Source organism: Harpia harpyja, chromosome 10 (assembly GCF_026419915.1).
Source record: "Harpia harpyja isolate bHarHar1 chromosome 10, bHarHar1 primary haplotype, whole genome shotgun sequence".
Taxonomy (NCBI): Eukaryota; Metazoa; Chordata; class Aves; order Accipitriformes; family Accipitridae; genus Harpia; species Harpia harpyja.
The window spans coordinates 16,049,408-16,063,943 of NC_068949.1; the positions used below are offsets into that span (position 1 = coordinate 16,049,408).

General features: G+C 41.8%; 1 protein-coding gene across 3 annotated transcripts; it reads right to left on the minus strand.

The window, feature by feature from the left end:
- Positions 1-444: 444 nt before the first annotated feature.
- On the minus strand, positions 445-14,492 carry GHITM (growth hormone inducible transmembrane protein). Of its 3 annotated transcripts, none has more exons than XM_052798959.1 (9): positions 14,468-14,492; positions 10,464-10,623; positions 8,743-8,842; positions 7,357-7,468; positions 5,874-6,015; positions 4,679-4,787; positions 3,293-3,481; positions 2,545-2,716; positions 445-1,690 (listed from the first exon to the last, which is right to left on the minus strand). In XM_052798959.1, exons 2-9 carry the CDS (start codon positions 10,590-10,592, stop codon positions 1,603-1,605), a joined length of 1,041 nt encoding a protein of 346 aa, XP_052654919.1. In that variant the 5' UTR covers positions 10,593-10,623; positions 14,468-14,492; the 3' UTR covers positions 445-1,602. The 3 variants fall into 3 exon arrangements, with proteins under 3 accessions (XP_052654919.1, XP_052654917.1, XP_052654918.1); XM_052798957.1 differs by lacking the exon at positions 14,468-14,492 and adding an exon at positions 12,142-12,265; XM_052798958.1 differs by lacking the exon at positions 14,468-14,492 and adding an exon at positions 12,146-12,259.
- Positions 14,493-14,536: the final 44 nt, after the last annotated feature.

Below are 14,536 nucleotides of genomic sequence, written 5' to 3' on the forward strand. Positions count from 1 at the left end.
CAGAGACATCTTCCATCTACATACTAGATTTTCCTTCAGCTGTAATAGTGCCAGGAACTAGACTGTGCTGTATAATCGTTAGGCACAAAGGACTTGCAACAAGGCTCTTCACAATCCAGTTTCTTCCCTATGATTGAAGAGACTAAAAATACCACAGCATGACAGACATAAAAGCAGCCCTGGCTGTAGTCAGTAGCCAACATGTTACACTAACAGAACCACTTGAAGCAAGTGTAGATAAAGATCTTCTATCTGGGAAACATCCCCAAAAAGATTATTTCCAGTTTCACTGGCTAGCATCTCTGCAGGTTTTTTTAGAGGAATACACACCCTCTTACAAAGGAAACTGTAGCCAAAAAAATATTTGTAGTACTCTTCACCAAGTTATTAGTGCAGGGGTACTAAAATATTTCTGTTAACACAGGGAAAATGAGAGTAGTCAACTTGTGAGGCTAGAATTTTATTGTTCCATAAGTCAATACATAAACATAGCATATTTACCAGAAATTGAAAGTTTGAGTTGTTGACATTAGCTCAAAACTTCCTTGTGCCCAAGAACTCACCTTTTATTCCAACATATAACAATAGAGTTTGGCAAGTACAAATTTCTTAATGTTAAATCAATTTCACCGATAGTGAACATTTCTTTTAGACCAAGCTAAAACATACCAATTTGGAGAACAGTTAGAAACAGACTAAAGCATACAACAGTATGATAAATTTATGATACTTAGGTTTACAGCAGGCCATCCTCAATTCCTTCTTTCTGTGCCAACTGTACAAGCTTCTAAGAGGTGAGCACTAGGAGCTCTTCTGAAGAACGGGGCTTCATCCGCAATACTGAAACTTAGTCACTGGAAGACAGACACATGTCTATAGCTATTCAACAGTTTGATAAACCTAGTATCGAAAGAACCTAGCTATTACATCCAGTCAACATTGAAGCAAGGAGTTTTCATGTGCACTCCAGAAAGAGACTGAAGTTCATATGGGACAAATGCTGCATAGTTTCCTCATCTTGTCCCCTTTATACTTTTTGGTCACCTCACCTGTCAAATCCAATGCATTTCTGACAATTGCTTAAATCTTTCTGAAGTTTCTGCCCAGGTAGAAGTCATTACTGCATTTAGTGCCATATCCGATTTGTTCAGGTCTTCTTAATGTGTCACTAAAATATCATTTATGCAACCTTAACTGAAAACTGATGCATCTCAACAGCATTTCATGAAGTAGCTTGTGTCCCTATCTGCATATGGGATACCAGTTTAGAAATTACTTCCTTTACTATGAAGTAACAGTAAAAAAAGAAAGAGCTGAAATGCTGTCAAACCCATTCAAAAGCAGATAGACTATTTTACCCATATATTAAAAATAATTTACTTTCCTCAAATAATATACAATCAGAAGCAGTTCACACTATTTTAAACACAGAGCTGGAAAGCGTTTGAAGAAAAACTATGAAATCTGAATCACATCGCACTGAAACAATATGCTGATATCCTTTAAACTTCTGACTTGCAGCAAAACTTCTTGTAACCATGAATTTTTACTTCAAACGTGCACTAGTTAGACTGTCAGACAGCTGCAAACAGGAGTCTAGGTTTACTTTCTCCTGCCACCTCCACCACTTGCCAGCATAGTGGCCACCCGAATGAAGATGTTCAGTGTATCTGTGTAGATACCCATGCACCTAGGAAACAGGAAATCGAAGTTAGTACTGTTGAACAGAAAGAGTATTATTTGGCGTTTCACACTATTATACTTCATTTTTAAAAGCCTTCATGAAGCACTTGTAACAAAACCCAACTATGACTGTCCTCAGTGCTTGTTATGTCAAAAACCCCCTGTATTTTTGTGACACCATCTCTGCCAGCAGGAACTATTTACAGAAGTCATAACAGACAGTGTGCTGTTCTCACACAGTAGCCCTCTGGTTTTACGCTGTACTTTTATCTGTTTATCTCCAAGAATTTTAGAGGTGGTCAGTATTATTCTATTTTAACTGTAAGAAACCAGAATCAAGGTGGTAAACAATTCACTTAAGATCACAGACAACATTTACAAGCAAGTTACTTGTTAATCAGACTTGGTCTTTACTGAGAGTCAATTAATCCTCCTTTCCCTATCTATCACACTGTTGAAGCTTTTTTATTTAGTGATAAAGACTAGTGAATATTAAGTGACTATGAAAGAGTTAACATTTTTTGTCTCAGCTGATGTTGACAGGTATTTTCATAAAGCAGCTATAAATTCTCCCAGCAATGCTTTAGAAAACAAAAATACTTTTTAGAAAGTACTGCTGGAAGCACGTGACACCACACGTGCAATCCTGTTTCTCTCATTTCAGGCAGATACTTTCAGTTTTAGCTCCACTAGCTATTTTCACATTGTATTTTTAAACCCTGTGATTCTTCACATTTAACAGCAATACACTTTTGAACAGTAAACAAAAGGTCTGGCTGTTTTTAAAGCATACTTCAATATAGCTTGAAGTAAATTATTACACAGACACCGAGATCAGCTGTGTTAACACAGAATACTTACGCATTGATTGGATCGTATTTTGTTACTCCATAATATGGAATAGTTTCCGCACGCTTGATAACATGCTGCGTATCATAGAGAAGGAACATGCCGAAGAGTACCAATCCACCATAAACGGCTACTGAATATAAGCCAGCACCAAAAGCAGAAGTAGGAGGCAAGAACATGGATCCTGGAGAGGAATGTACAATAGTGTTAAAGAAAGCTACTATGTGCATCTCCTACTCTGAGTTGGGTCAAATTTCAGTTACTGTAGCACATGTTTTTCAGTGAGTATTCGATTCTCAACTTGTGGTGCATCTTTAATACCAAGAGCTTTAATACACGAGCTGAAGATGTCACATATACAATCTGATGCAGTAATTTTGAACACTCTAGGGAATCATGTGTACTTTTCTTCATGTGAAAGTACTTCTGTCCCTAGGACTACAACAATGCCTAGAAACATGTAAGGGAGAAGAACAAGTGGATCGAGAACTAAGATAATGTTTATTGTCTTCCCTAGTCACTAACTAAAAATACAAGCCACCACTACTGGCCATTTGTCCGATTAACACTTGCCAGAACTGTAAATTCATGTTTGTTTTCAAGAACAAGTTTAGGAGTATTTTCTGCTGTGCTAGAGTTGCAAGGGCTTTTAAAGGCAAATCTTAACTGGACAGATGAGCCTGCAATTAAACGCAAGCTGCATCTTAGCAGCTTAAGTTTATAACCTACTTTGTCTGACAGTATTAAAACAGTATTTTACCAATTGAAGAGGCGAGAACAAAGCCTAAGCCTATTCCAAGCGGTCCTCCCATGTTCAGAAATTTTTCACTTGGAGCACACATGGCCACAGTCGAGAGCCCTCCAACGATTCCAGCGGTATACCAAGCAGCTCTGATCAGCAAAGGACCACCCAAGAAGGCTAGAGGAGCCACCACTGCACCCATGACACCTAGCCAAAGGAAAACAAAACACCACCTATAAGATTTGGAACAGTTCTGGTAAAAACACCACCTGCCAAAACAATTTTTTTTTTTCCTCCAGTCAAATAAGTAGATCAGTTTGAGCCATGGTATGTGACAAAATACCAATACACTTGATTGTGCACCTATCTAGAAGGGAACTGTAGTGGTTTAACCCCAGCTGGCAACTAGCTACTATGATGAAAATTAACTCTATCCCAGCCAAAACCAGTACAGGGCACAATAAATTGGCAACCTTAAATTCCATGACCTACTTTATCTAGCTCTGGAGAGTACTTCAGGGAGCTGGTCTTTGGAAGACTAACAAAAGTCAACACATTGATCTGTTCAAAACAGAGCTGGTAAGAGATACTTAGCATGGACTAAATCAACTATGTAATAGCCATAGGAGCACTCAACAATGAAAAGCAGGACAGATTTCTGCTACATAACTAGTTAGGCAAGTAAGTTAAACTTTTTGGTAGAGTCTTGTATGAAACCTCTATCTAGCCCATTAATATCACATTTGGTTGTTTAACTTAATAACAATCACTAAAATAAGCACAATTTCTTCTTGGTGGAAATGTTAGCTCTTGAGAGGCAAATACGACTTCCATGCCTAACATCTACATGTTTTTCCTGAACCATAAGTTGTTTCTGCCAAAACAGTTTTGAAAAGTGATAGCCATTGTTATTTGAAGTAGGTATGAGTGAGAAATTGATCTGTACCCACAGCTTACATACCTGATGGGAACATGTATCCAAGAAGCTGCAGTTTAATAGTAAAATCTCATTTTTTCTAGTCAAGTTTTCAAATACTTTCCTACCCTGTACAGCTGCGGAAGGGTTAAGCATAGGCAATAGTGCTTACACAAGTTATAGTGGCAGAAAGCAGTCACAAATCCAAAGCAGCTATGAAACCAATTAGTTTTATCCAATGTGGCATACAGATATCTCAAGTTTAACTTGAGCATGACTTTTAGAAGATTATGAGAAATATTAAGAGTTGTGTTAAGAATACTTGAGAAATCTTCCTGACATTCAGGAGTTCTCATTAGTCTCTGAAAAATACGAGCTCTCCTACAGGAGTACGTAAAAATTTACCTTAAAGTGAAAGTTTTGTTAAGGTAAGAATCTGGTCACACTGAAGCACCAACATCTCTATAATGAACACTAAAACCACGTACCTGAATGCATCATCCAAGCCAAATGTTTAGCTGCTGGACTATTTTCATAGGATATGGATCTGACCAACATGCCAGCACCAATCATAGCTGCAAAAGTTGCACCTATTGCCTGTAAAAACAGCATTACAGAGCTCAAGTTAGCATTAGAACATATGGTCTCTGTTCTAACCCCCTACTCTAAAAGTCAACAGTGTAATTCTGAAAAGAGCAACCTAATCCCTAACTGGAGCGTTTGTCAATTTTACTCTTGTAAGGTTACAGTCAAATCTTTGCAGATCCTAGCTTGCAAATTGAGATCATTTTACTTTCACTCAGTCTTCTAGGAATCGAAGTTTAGCGCTAAGACGGCAACAATCTCTTAGCTGTGTAAGGTAAGAGAAGGAAAACACATGGTTCCGCCCGTTACTCTAATCCTCATTAAGATACCTGAAATGTCAGCCTTACTTTTTTCCTGTACATTTCTCCACCCAAAGCCAATACTCAGTTCACTGGCTTTTGCTACCAACGGTTTTTAAAAATCCCATTGACTCTTCTTACTGATGATTCCAAGCAGAATCACCCAGCAGCTAGCAAACTGGTCAGAAATGTACAACTCTGGTTTATCACCAAGGATGCATTATTAATCTCCCTAAAATTATGTAGGTGTTGGCATTTAACTATTATCATTCCACTCCACTTAACATACTGAATATGTACTAAGCAGACACCTTTTGTTAGCAGTTTGCCTGGATGTTTTGCCTACCAGTATCATTTCAGCCTTGGCAAACAGGAAACTGCTCTCAAAGAGCTATACAGAAGAGCACAGGGAGGAGTAAGAACACATAGGGACCTCAGTTTCCATTTTTAGAAAGCATTAGAAATAGTGTCATTAGCCTCAGATGGCTATTTGTATCAGGTTCTTACTTGCATATAGCTGGTAAGGATAGCATAGCATTTTTTTGCTCATGTAGTTTATCTCTGACAAACTACCAAAGAAGTATAGAACATACATGTCAGCATGTAATTAGAATCACCAAATCTTAAATCACAATACATCATTAGGATACTTATGTAGTCTGTATGGATAAGGACACTAGTGTAAGTGAAGTTTGGCCTTACTTTTCACCAAGTAGTCTACATTTCACATTTTTATATCAACCATCTCATCTGGGGTCTTTTCTCAGTAAATGTTTTTATTTTTTTAACAGAAGCTTACCAGCCAGGAGCCTCTTGTCATAAGGCTCATGAGTGCCGGAGATCTGCTTACTGCTACAGCAGACAGTGCCGTCAAGCCAATGCTTCCCGCAAAGTACATGTAAGTAGAGTGAATTCTGTCTTTCACATATTGTGGCCAAATACTGAAAAATAAGCAGTCATACATAGCTGTGCAATTACCAGCACCAGAATGAAGACCAACTAAAAACACAATCAAGCTGTTAAATATATTCATAGCTATGGATATAAGGGAGGTTTCATAACAATGGTATGGTCTAGCAACTTCTGCCATGAGTTTACCTTACAACAGGGAGATGAACTTTCAAATCTTGCTGGTCTAACGTAACATAACTCTCTAGAAACACTGCAAATTAAAATAATGCTAATTATAGTTCAATTCTAAGGAGGAAGTATACATGGGAAACAGAACAATGAATGCTTTTCAACTACGGAAAAAATAGAGAATGGTGTATATCTAACAAACTGGTTTAAGGAAAAATGTCTACAGAATGTGTACTGGGCAGTAAGTAGCCTGCTGAGCAGCTCACAAATTGCTGAGTCACAGTGCACATGATTATCTGACATCACAAGACACGAATGTCACTTTGAGAGCTCTAACAACAGCAACAGACCTGGATGTGAATGAGAGTTTCTGCAGTATGATTTGGTCATACTATGGACAGGAAGCTTTCCCAGCTAACACCGAACTTAAACATAGTGCACACATTTTCTCCCATTTTACAATTTTGACCCATTACTTCAAGGCTCGTGGAGAAAAAAAAAATTACAGATAGCTGTACCAATGAAAAGCTTCTCACAGATACAACTAGCAAGCATCCAATATGAATGTGGATCGTCATTTCCAAATATAAATGCAGAGTAAGTAAAGCAAAACATCTCCAGCACTCATTTCTTCTCCCAAGCCCATGCTTATCACTAACCACCTTTAAGTCTAAGTAACTATATGGTTCTGCCATCACAGCCAGGTTTTTGTTGGCCAAAAAGCAATACATCAAACTTTTAAGCAAAACATATTTATCAGAGCAGGACTTATGCCCAGATAAGTAGCGTGTTCAAAGCAGACTCTCTTTCCAACGCGCTGTGTTAAAGCTTAATGAACAGTCTCACAGGAACACCAGGCAAAGTACCCTTAACAATACGTTTTACAGAAGACTACGCTTCATAAATTATCTGTGCCACACCTTGTAAGACATATTTATATACTCTTCACAAAAGAATTTCAAATTTCAAAACAAAGGAACTCACTTAAGTCAATATCCATTTAAGCTTGGGTAATTTAAATTTTGCTTTCAGTTATACACTTTAACATCCTGCACTGAGGCAAAAGCTTTCTGTTCAAAGCTTAAAAAACCCCACAACTGTGTGTACACTGGGTGATACCCCCTAAAGAAGAGTTGGCTATAAAGAGGAGGGAGATTCGCTTAATGCACTCTTTACTTAAAACAGTAAGCTATCTTACTTACACAGCTCTTTCAATAGCTCCAATCTCACTGGACATGCCCATTCCATAGTAACAGAGGGCCCCCAGGCCAACAGCAGCCCCTCCAGCAACAATAAATTTCCCCAGGCGATCAGCTATATAAAGAAAAAAAAAAATAAACAATCCACACTCTCATGAATGCTTTCTCTTGGATAGTTAACAACATCCTCATGAGTGTTGTTGTATTTGCACTACCTGATCCATGTTAGGCTTCTTTCTTAAAGCTCCACTTAACTTTGAGTCACTGCGTTACCAGTTCTCAATAAGCTACATGTGAAAAACTCTAGATTCAGCCTACCAACACAATATAGCTTCATAAAACAGAGTAAGAAATAAGAGACCAGCTAGTAACATGCCACGTTTACTGACCTTCATTACAGTGACAGTAATTCCAACACAAAACTAGTTAACAGGTTCTCCAACAGAAGAGTTTACCTGTCAGCTGGTTTAGTGTACTATTTCACCATCCAACTTGCTATAAACCAGGAGAAAAACTAGCCCCTGTGTCCCTTCGTCTCATTCATCTGCCCTTAATGCTTGCTCCTTCAAGAGCTCTTTGGCAGCAATTAGATCCAAATCAGTTCAAAAAGGCATTTCCAAAGCTCATGGGCAACAACATACGACTTACTATGTTTCTACTGTCTGATTTTTAGACATATTGCCTGTGTGCTACATATCAGATTACTGCTACAAATATAAATATCAATCATAAAATATTGTTATAACTGAAGTAAGAGCAGCTGAGATCAAATACCTTCAGTTGTATAAGTCTCTTTAAGGCTATACTTTTTCCTAATGTGTTATAAGCCAAGACACTATCTAGCCAATCTACATATATTCCATCTGTCAATTCAATGCTATTATAACACATTTACAAGTCTGTTCTACTGAACACTGCTATCTAAAAAATCCCTTTGTAATCCACTGAAATTACGAGCCACACTAGATGTACTAGCAGGCGCAGTAAGCGAATGCCTTACCTAACCGTAGCACCAGAAACTTATTTTTGCAAACTGTACATGCTGTAGAAAAATCCTTCCTTTAAACAGTAAGCAAAGTAGATATAGCAATGCAAGTGTTAGTATATTTTTTAATATCTACAACCAAGAGACAACCATTTTTGACTCAACAGCAGCTTGAAGTAGAGACGAGAGATTTCTCTATACTGTAACATATTTGCAGCTTTAAACTTTACAAGGAAAGACAAGCACAGAAACTGTCTCCAGTTGTCTGAGGGAGATCACTAAGCAAACTTACACATGAAACAACATTCTCAGTCTCTTTAATGGTTTGAAGGAAACCGATTCATTCAAGGAAGTCTTAAGTTAAGCTTCAAAGATTCTCACTATTTAAAGCAGAGCTACTCTACCTTTAAGTGCCGTTTCTGCAGATGGCTCAAATGCGGCTTCTTTAATTTCCTGGCCAATTTTTCCACGCCTTACACCTGTTCTTACTCTGGTGGCATAACACTGTTAGATGCAGAAATAACGTAAAGATTCAATGAAATAAAATAGAAGACATTTCTCAACAATTTACTTGCTACACATAAAATTGCTACGTAGTCTCTTATTTATCTGTGCTCACCTCCCAAACACATGAAGCAGCTGTGCTTAAGGAAAACAACTGAACATTAAAGTTTAGAAAGCTTTGTGAGCAACATCCACATGTTCTAGAAGTATAGAACCAATTCAGTGAATTTCAGAAGCTGAAGTTTTCAGTTTGCATTTCTTCTACTCTAGTCCCACTGTACTAAACAAGGCCGTAAGACTTTTTGTTTTTAAATGTAAAAACACACTCTTTACTTTTTTATTTTGTAAAAAAATTATTTTGCTTTCTATGTAAAAATACTCTTTATGTAAACACTTCTATGTAAAAAAATATTCTTGCACAATACTTATACTTTACAGACACTAAATTTGGAAAAGCAGCACAAGTTCTTTGCTTTCAACTCTAGCCTTGATTTAGAGAACAAACCTTGAATGAAGGCCTATAAACTTAAGATTTTTAAGGCTGTCAAACTCCAAATAAATATAGTATGCTGCTCAAAGTCTTAGTAAGCTGCAAGAGCAACACAGAATAAACTTATATACAAGTTCAGAAACAACTTTCGAAGTTTCCTTACCATTTTTTCCAGGAATTTCTAAATTATTATACAAGCACCTGAGCAACCAAGGGCTCACTCAAAGCTGTTTAACACTAAAAGCTGAAATCTACAAGCATTGCTATCATTAGCCATTAGAGCAATAAAATTCAGTAAGTTTACCATAGTGCTTCAGTTTTGTTGTGTTTTGCATCTAACAAAATCTAGGCCCAACACTGTAATTATGTAGCTCTCCTCACAGATATAAAACCACCACAAAAAAACCCCCAACAAACCACACAAAACAAGAAAACACACACACACAAAAAAACCCCAACACACCTACAAAGTTAGGATGCTTAAAACAGTTTTCTATGCTTAAGAGGAAAACACAAAGGAGGTGAAGAATTTGCCATTGGCACTTTCACCAAGATGATGACAAAAGAACAATGCCTCCTAACAGTTGTGAGTTACCTGGGCAGAAAGCAAAACCGAAACATCTTCTCTCAATGAAGAATAAACAGTGTCTTAGAATAATGACAGTCCAGTTTTTACACTTGCTACTAAGACCCATGATAACCTGGGCTACAGCTCTAAACACATATTGGAACTAAAGCCTTTGAAAAGAAAATTTTTAGCTTAATATTATATTTAAGACTCGTACTCAGAAACAGGGAGCTAGGAGGAGGTCAGACAAGAATTTCTGCTCCTCCCACCTTACACAGTAAGGCTTATCCATCACCAGCTCCCTCCTTTAAGTTCTTTTTTCAAGTAATTTCAATGAGGAAATAGCCATTGGAACAGAAGATATTATTTCAATTGCTCTTAAAAACCCCTGTTTTTTGATTGAGTAACACACTTCCTTCAGTAAACTAGAGCAGGTACCTCAAACAAGCAGAAGGCTCGCGATAATTCAAAACAGATACTCCATGCAAAGCGATTCTTTTGGCAAAACACTCAACCCTTAAAAATATCAGCAGTCAGAACCATTAGAAAGAGAATTATCTTACCTGATTAGGCTGCCACAGCCTGTATGCTTTTATATTGGAGTTCCTCACAGCTGGGGAAGCCTGAGTAATGGTGGGGCGGATAGCCTGGCATGATAATGCCCGCAGGCATACTAGCCTTGCAGCCAACATGGTTGCTTAGATAATTTAATACACTGTGTTCCTGCAAGTGCACGAGAAAATATGCTTTACTATTTTGTTAGGTGGTTTTCAGACAACAAGGTACCCTTACTACTTATTCGCAATTATACTACAACCTGTAATAGAAATGGTGTTATCACTAGAGTACTGTAGTAAGAGCCAGAACCTTCTTGAATAAGCAGTTTAACTCTGTTCTATCTATACTTGTCTCCCACCTCCATCACAGACTTCCCTCTCCCAACTTACCAGAAAACAGGACATACCACTTTTCATATAAATTACATCAAGACCCTTTATGTACTCAGGTTTGAGCTGCTCTGGCAACTAACTTTCATTTTGAGACATAACACTGCACGAGTACTCTATCCTCCAAATAGGTGTTCAAAAAGATGCTCCAAATTTCCATAAATGTCAGCTAAGTATAAAGCCAAATGAGTAAATAACATAACATACATGGTGGAAAAAGTTTTAGAGATGTTTTAAGCTATCCTTTGAAGAATTAATTAGCTTTATAGACACAGCATTCAGTCAAGGTCACAGCCGAGAACACAAGTTCAGGTCATCTTGTGCAGCTTTGACCAGAGAACAATGATGCCACTCATGGGCAAATCGACAGCATAAGCAGGCACGAGCCTGTGTATTCTATAGGTAGTATTAAAACTGCTAGCTTACTTCCACAAATAGCGCACGTGTTACACATAAAAACCCCCAAGTCCTTGTAGTTACACATACTTTAATTATGACTATATACAACCTCTGGTATCACAAGACACCCCAACTATCAATACGTTTTTTCAAACAACTGTTCATAGCTTACATGCACAGTGTCCAATATAATTTAAGAGCATTCTAAACAAAGGTAACTTTAAACATGCATGAGAAACGAGCACCCAGAGCATCGGACAGCTAGCATTAACCACAAGGAAGTGAAAGTGAGAAAATAATCCTGCTGCTAGAAAAAAAATCACTTTGCTGTGAAGCTCAGTTATTATATCTCGCTTTTTTTAAGTGGAAGTACTTTCAGAGACACATCCTGTTTCCGCCACTAAACCCCACTCTTCCACCGGGATGATACAGTTTGCAGGAATTTACAGCGACTTTAATTTTCTTTTTTTGTTTTTCAAACTGGTATTTGAAGCAAGACAACTTCAAGCGTTAGACTAAGAAGAAGGATGAACGGCAGCAGAGCGTTAAAAAGAAAACAAGCCACCATCAACATTCCAGCATATTAACTAGCAAACCCAGCAGCACGGAAACAGTGCGAAGTCCCTGCTGCACCGAAGCATGAGAAAACCCATTCCAGCCCAGGCAGGGCGGCGAGGGCCCCTGAGGGGGCAGGGAGGCGCCCAGCTCCGGCCTGGGCCGGGCCGGGCCGCGGGCCCTCACTTGCTTTCGGCCCGGGCCCTGTTGCCGGTCGGGGCCGGGGGCCGGGGCCGGGGGCCGGGGGCCGGGGGCCGGGGGCCGGGGGCCGGGGGCCGGTCGCCCCCCCCTCCCCCTCCAGCACAGCGTCCGCCACCGCCCCCCACCCGCCCCCGGGCACCTGCCTGGCCTCCTCCTGCCCGCCCGGCCCCGCTCCAGCACTGCACGCGCAGCTACGGAACGACGCCACAGAAGTGACGTCAGGCTGCTCCGGGCGCTCCCGGTGACTGGCTCGCTCACCCCACGTGACTCCAGGGCACGCAAGCGCCATTGGCTCGATGAGGCCGGGCGAAGTGACGCTCCGCGCTCTCCGGGATGGGCGCGGAAGCCATCTTTAATAAGGGCAGGGAACCTTCTGGAAGCCCGCTCAAGCCGGGCTCTACCTTACGCGGGTCTGCACGTCGCGGACCGTAACTCAGGCGCTGCCGGCGGTGCAGCTGGCGCTCCCGCCGGGAGGCGGAGGTGAGCCGCCCTCCTCGCCGCAGGGCGGACGGCGCTGCCCAGCAGCCATTTCACCCGCCGCCGCGCAGCCCCCGCAGCGCCATTTCGAGCGAGGGCGCCGCCGGGCGCGGGGGCCGGCCGGGTCGCACGGCCCGCGCCCCTGCGGCGGGGCGGGGCGGGGCTGCCCCCCGCGGGGCGAGCTGCAGCCGGCCGGCCCGGCCTCTGCGGATGACCGTCTCCAAGTCGCAGCTCCCCTGGCGATTTTAACCGCGGCGCCCGCGGTGCACCCACGGAGGGAGCGAGGTGCCCGGCTCCTGGACCGCCCGTGCCGGTCAGGGAGCGCTGCCTCGCCTGCCCGGAGGCGGCGTGGCCGGCCCGGGCCGCGGGGCCTGCGTGCCTCCCGGCCTGCGAGGCGGCTGCTGCTGCTTGCCAGCAGGTGGCACGAGCTGTGTGAAAATGCCCGAGCGCGGCCTCCCGACGTTAACTTCACCTCCGTGGAGTATAACAGTCCATCTTGTTCTCTGCGCTCTCCCCCTCCATTTTGTCAGCCGCTCCGCTTGCTGACGCAGGGTTTAAAATGGCAGGGAGGAGAGGTTTGGCAGCCTGCGCCCAAGCGGGCTGCGGTGGCTGCAGCGACAGTGGCTCGACTGCGGTGGTCAAAGGCGTGCCAGACTGCTGACAGTGTCTGTGGCCTGCGTCTCCGTGCTTTGGCCCTGTTTGTGGCCTTTTTGTCACCCTTGCCGTGTACTGCACGTGAATTTAAGCCTTGGCCTTCTCGGGGTGTCAGAAAGTTCAAGACCTTTCCCTTTCCTTCCCTTTGTGGCAGAGCAGTCTAGTCTGAACTGGGAGGTAAATCTCCCCCTTTGTTAACTTCTCCTTGGAGTTATACCTCTCTTCCATGTGGATATTGCCTCCTTTAAGGCAGGTACTGACATGCCAGATGATAAGCACAAAATACAGTATTGTGTACATAAATGGCAGGAATGGATGCTTCCAGCCCTAATCCTAGCCTTGCCCTGAGAAGGCACTCCAGCCCTTCCAGGGGCTAAACATTCCCCTTTTGGCTAAACTAATTCTCTATTGGCAGCTTCTTTCCAGCCTCACTCCAAGTGGAGCTCTGAGCTTTTTTCCAAGTTTAACCCTAACCCTAAACTGAGCCCTAGGAAAGACACAGCAGCACTTCCTGGGACTATCAATTCCTCAGGGGGACATCCTTTTTGCAGCCCTTTTGTTTCCTTTAGCAGCTCAACTCCAGCTGGAACTCGGGCTTTTCCTTTCCACCAGCCCTAACCCTAAGCCTAGGCTGAGCCAAAGGCTCGTGACATGGCTTAGTCCAGAGCCTTAATATTACTGGGAGAAGAATTCTTTTGGCGGCCTATTTCTTCTTTGCCAGCCCCATCCCAGCTGCACATCAGGCTTGCTTGTTCTCTCAGTGCTAGTGCTAATCCTAACCCTAGGTTCGAGCTGTGAGCCAGGCACTGCTGAGAAACACAGTATTCTTCAGAGGAGAACTCTTTTGGCAGCCCTATGTTTGCTTTGGCAGCCCCTTTCCAGCCCCACTCCAGCTACAGCTCTGTAGTTTCTTTCAGCCTTAACGCTGCATATGGGCATGGCTCTTCACAGCCAACTAAAACAGACTGAGAGCCTTGAGCAGGATCAAAGACAAATATAACAACAACAACAAAAAAGGTGTTGAATATAGAATTAAGTACAGAAATAGAATGAGAGTTACAGATATACTTTTGAGGACTGTGAGATTAGCCTTTCTATATCTTGGAGCCTCCTTGTTTCAACTATAGGAAAGGAAATATAATGAACTGCTAGTTCGCAAAATGAAAGTCAGATAAGAGAGATCAGATGTGGGAGAGGTCTAAACGTGCGCCAGCACATAGGATCTTGAAGAATTTGAATTAGAAGAATGAAGCAGAAGAACGCATGACAGAAGGGTGGAAATTCTACCAGAGGGGGCCAAATCGAATGGGATTCAAGGTCTGATTCTTACTTACTCTGGCGCTTGTTTGCTTTCCTTTGGAGTAAATGGAAACCCAGAGCTTTGAAGACTATTGCCCTGAGGT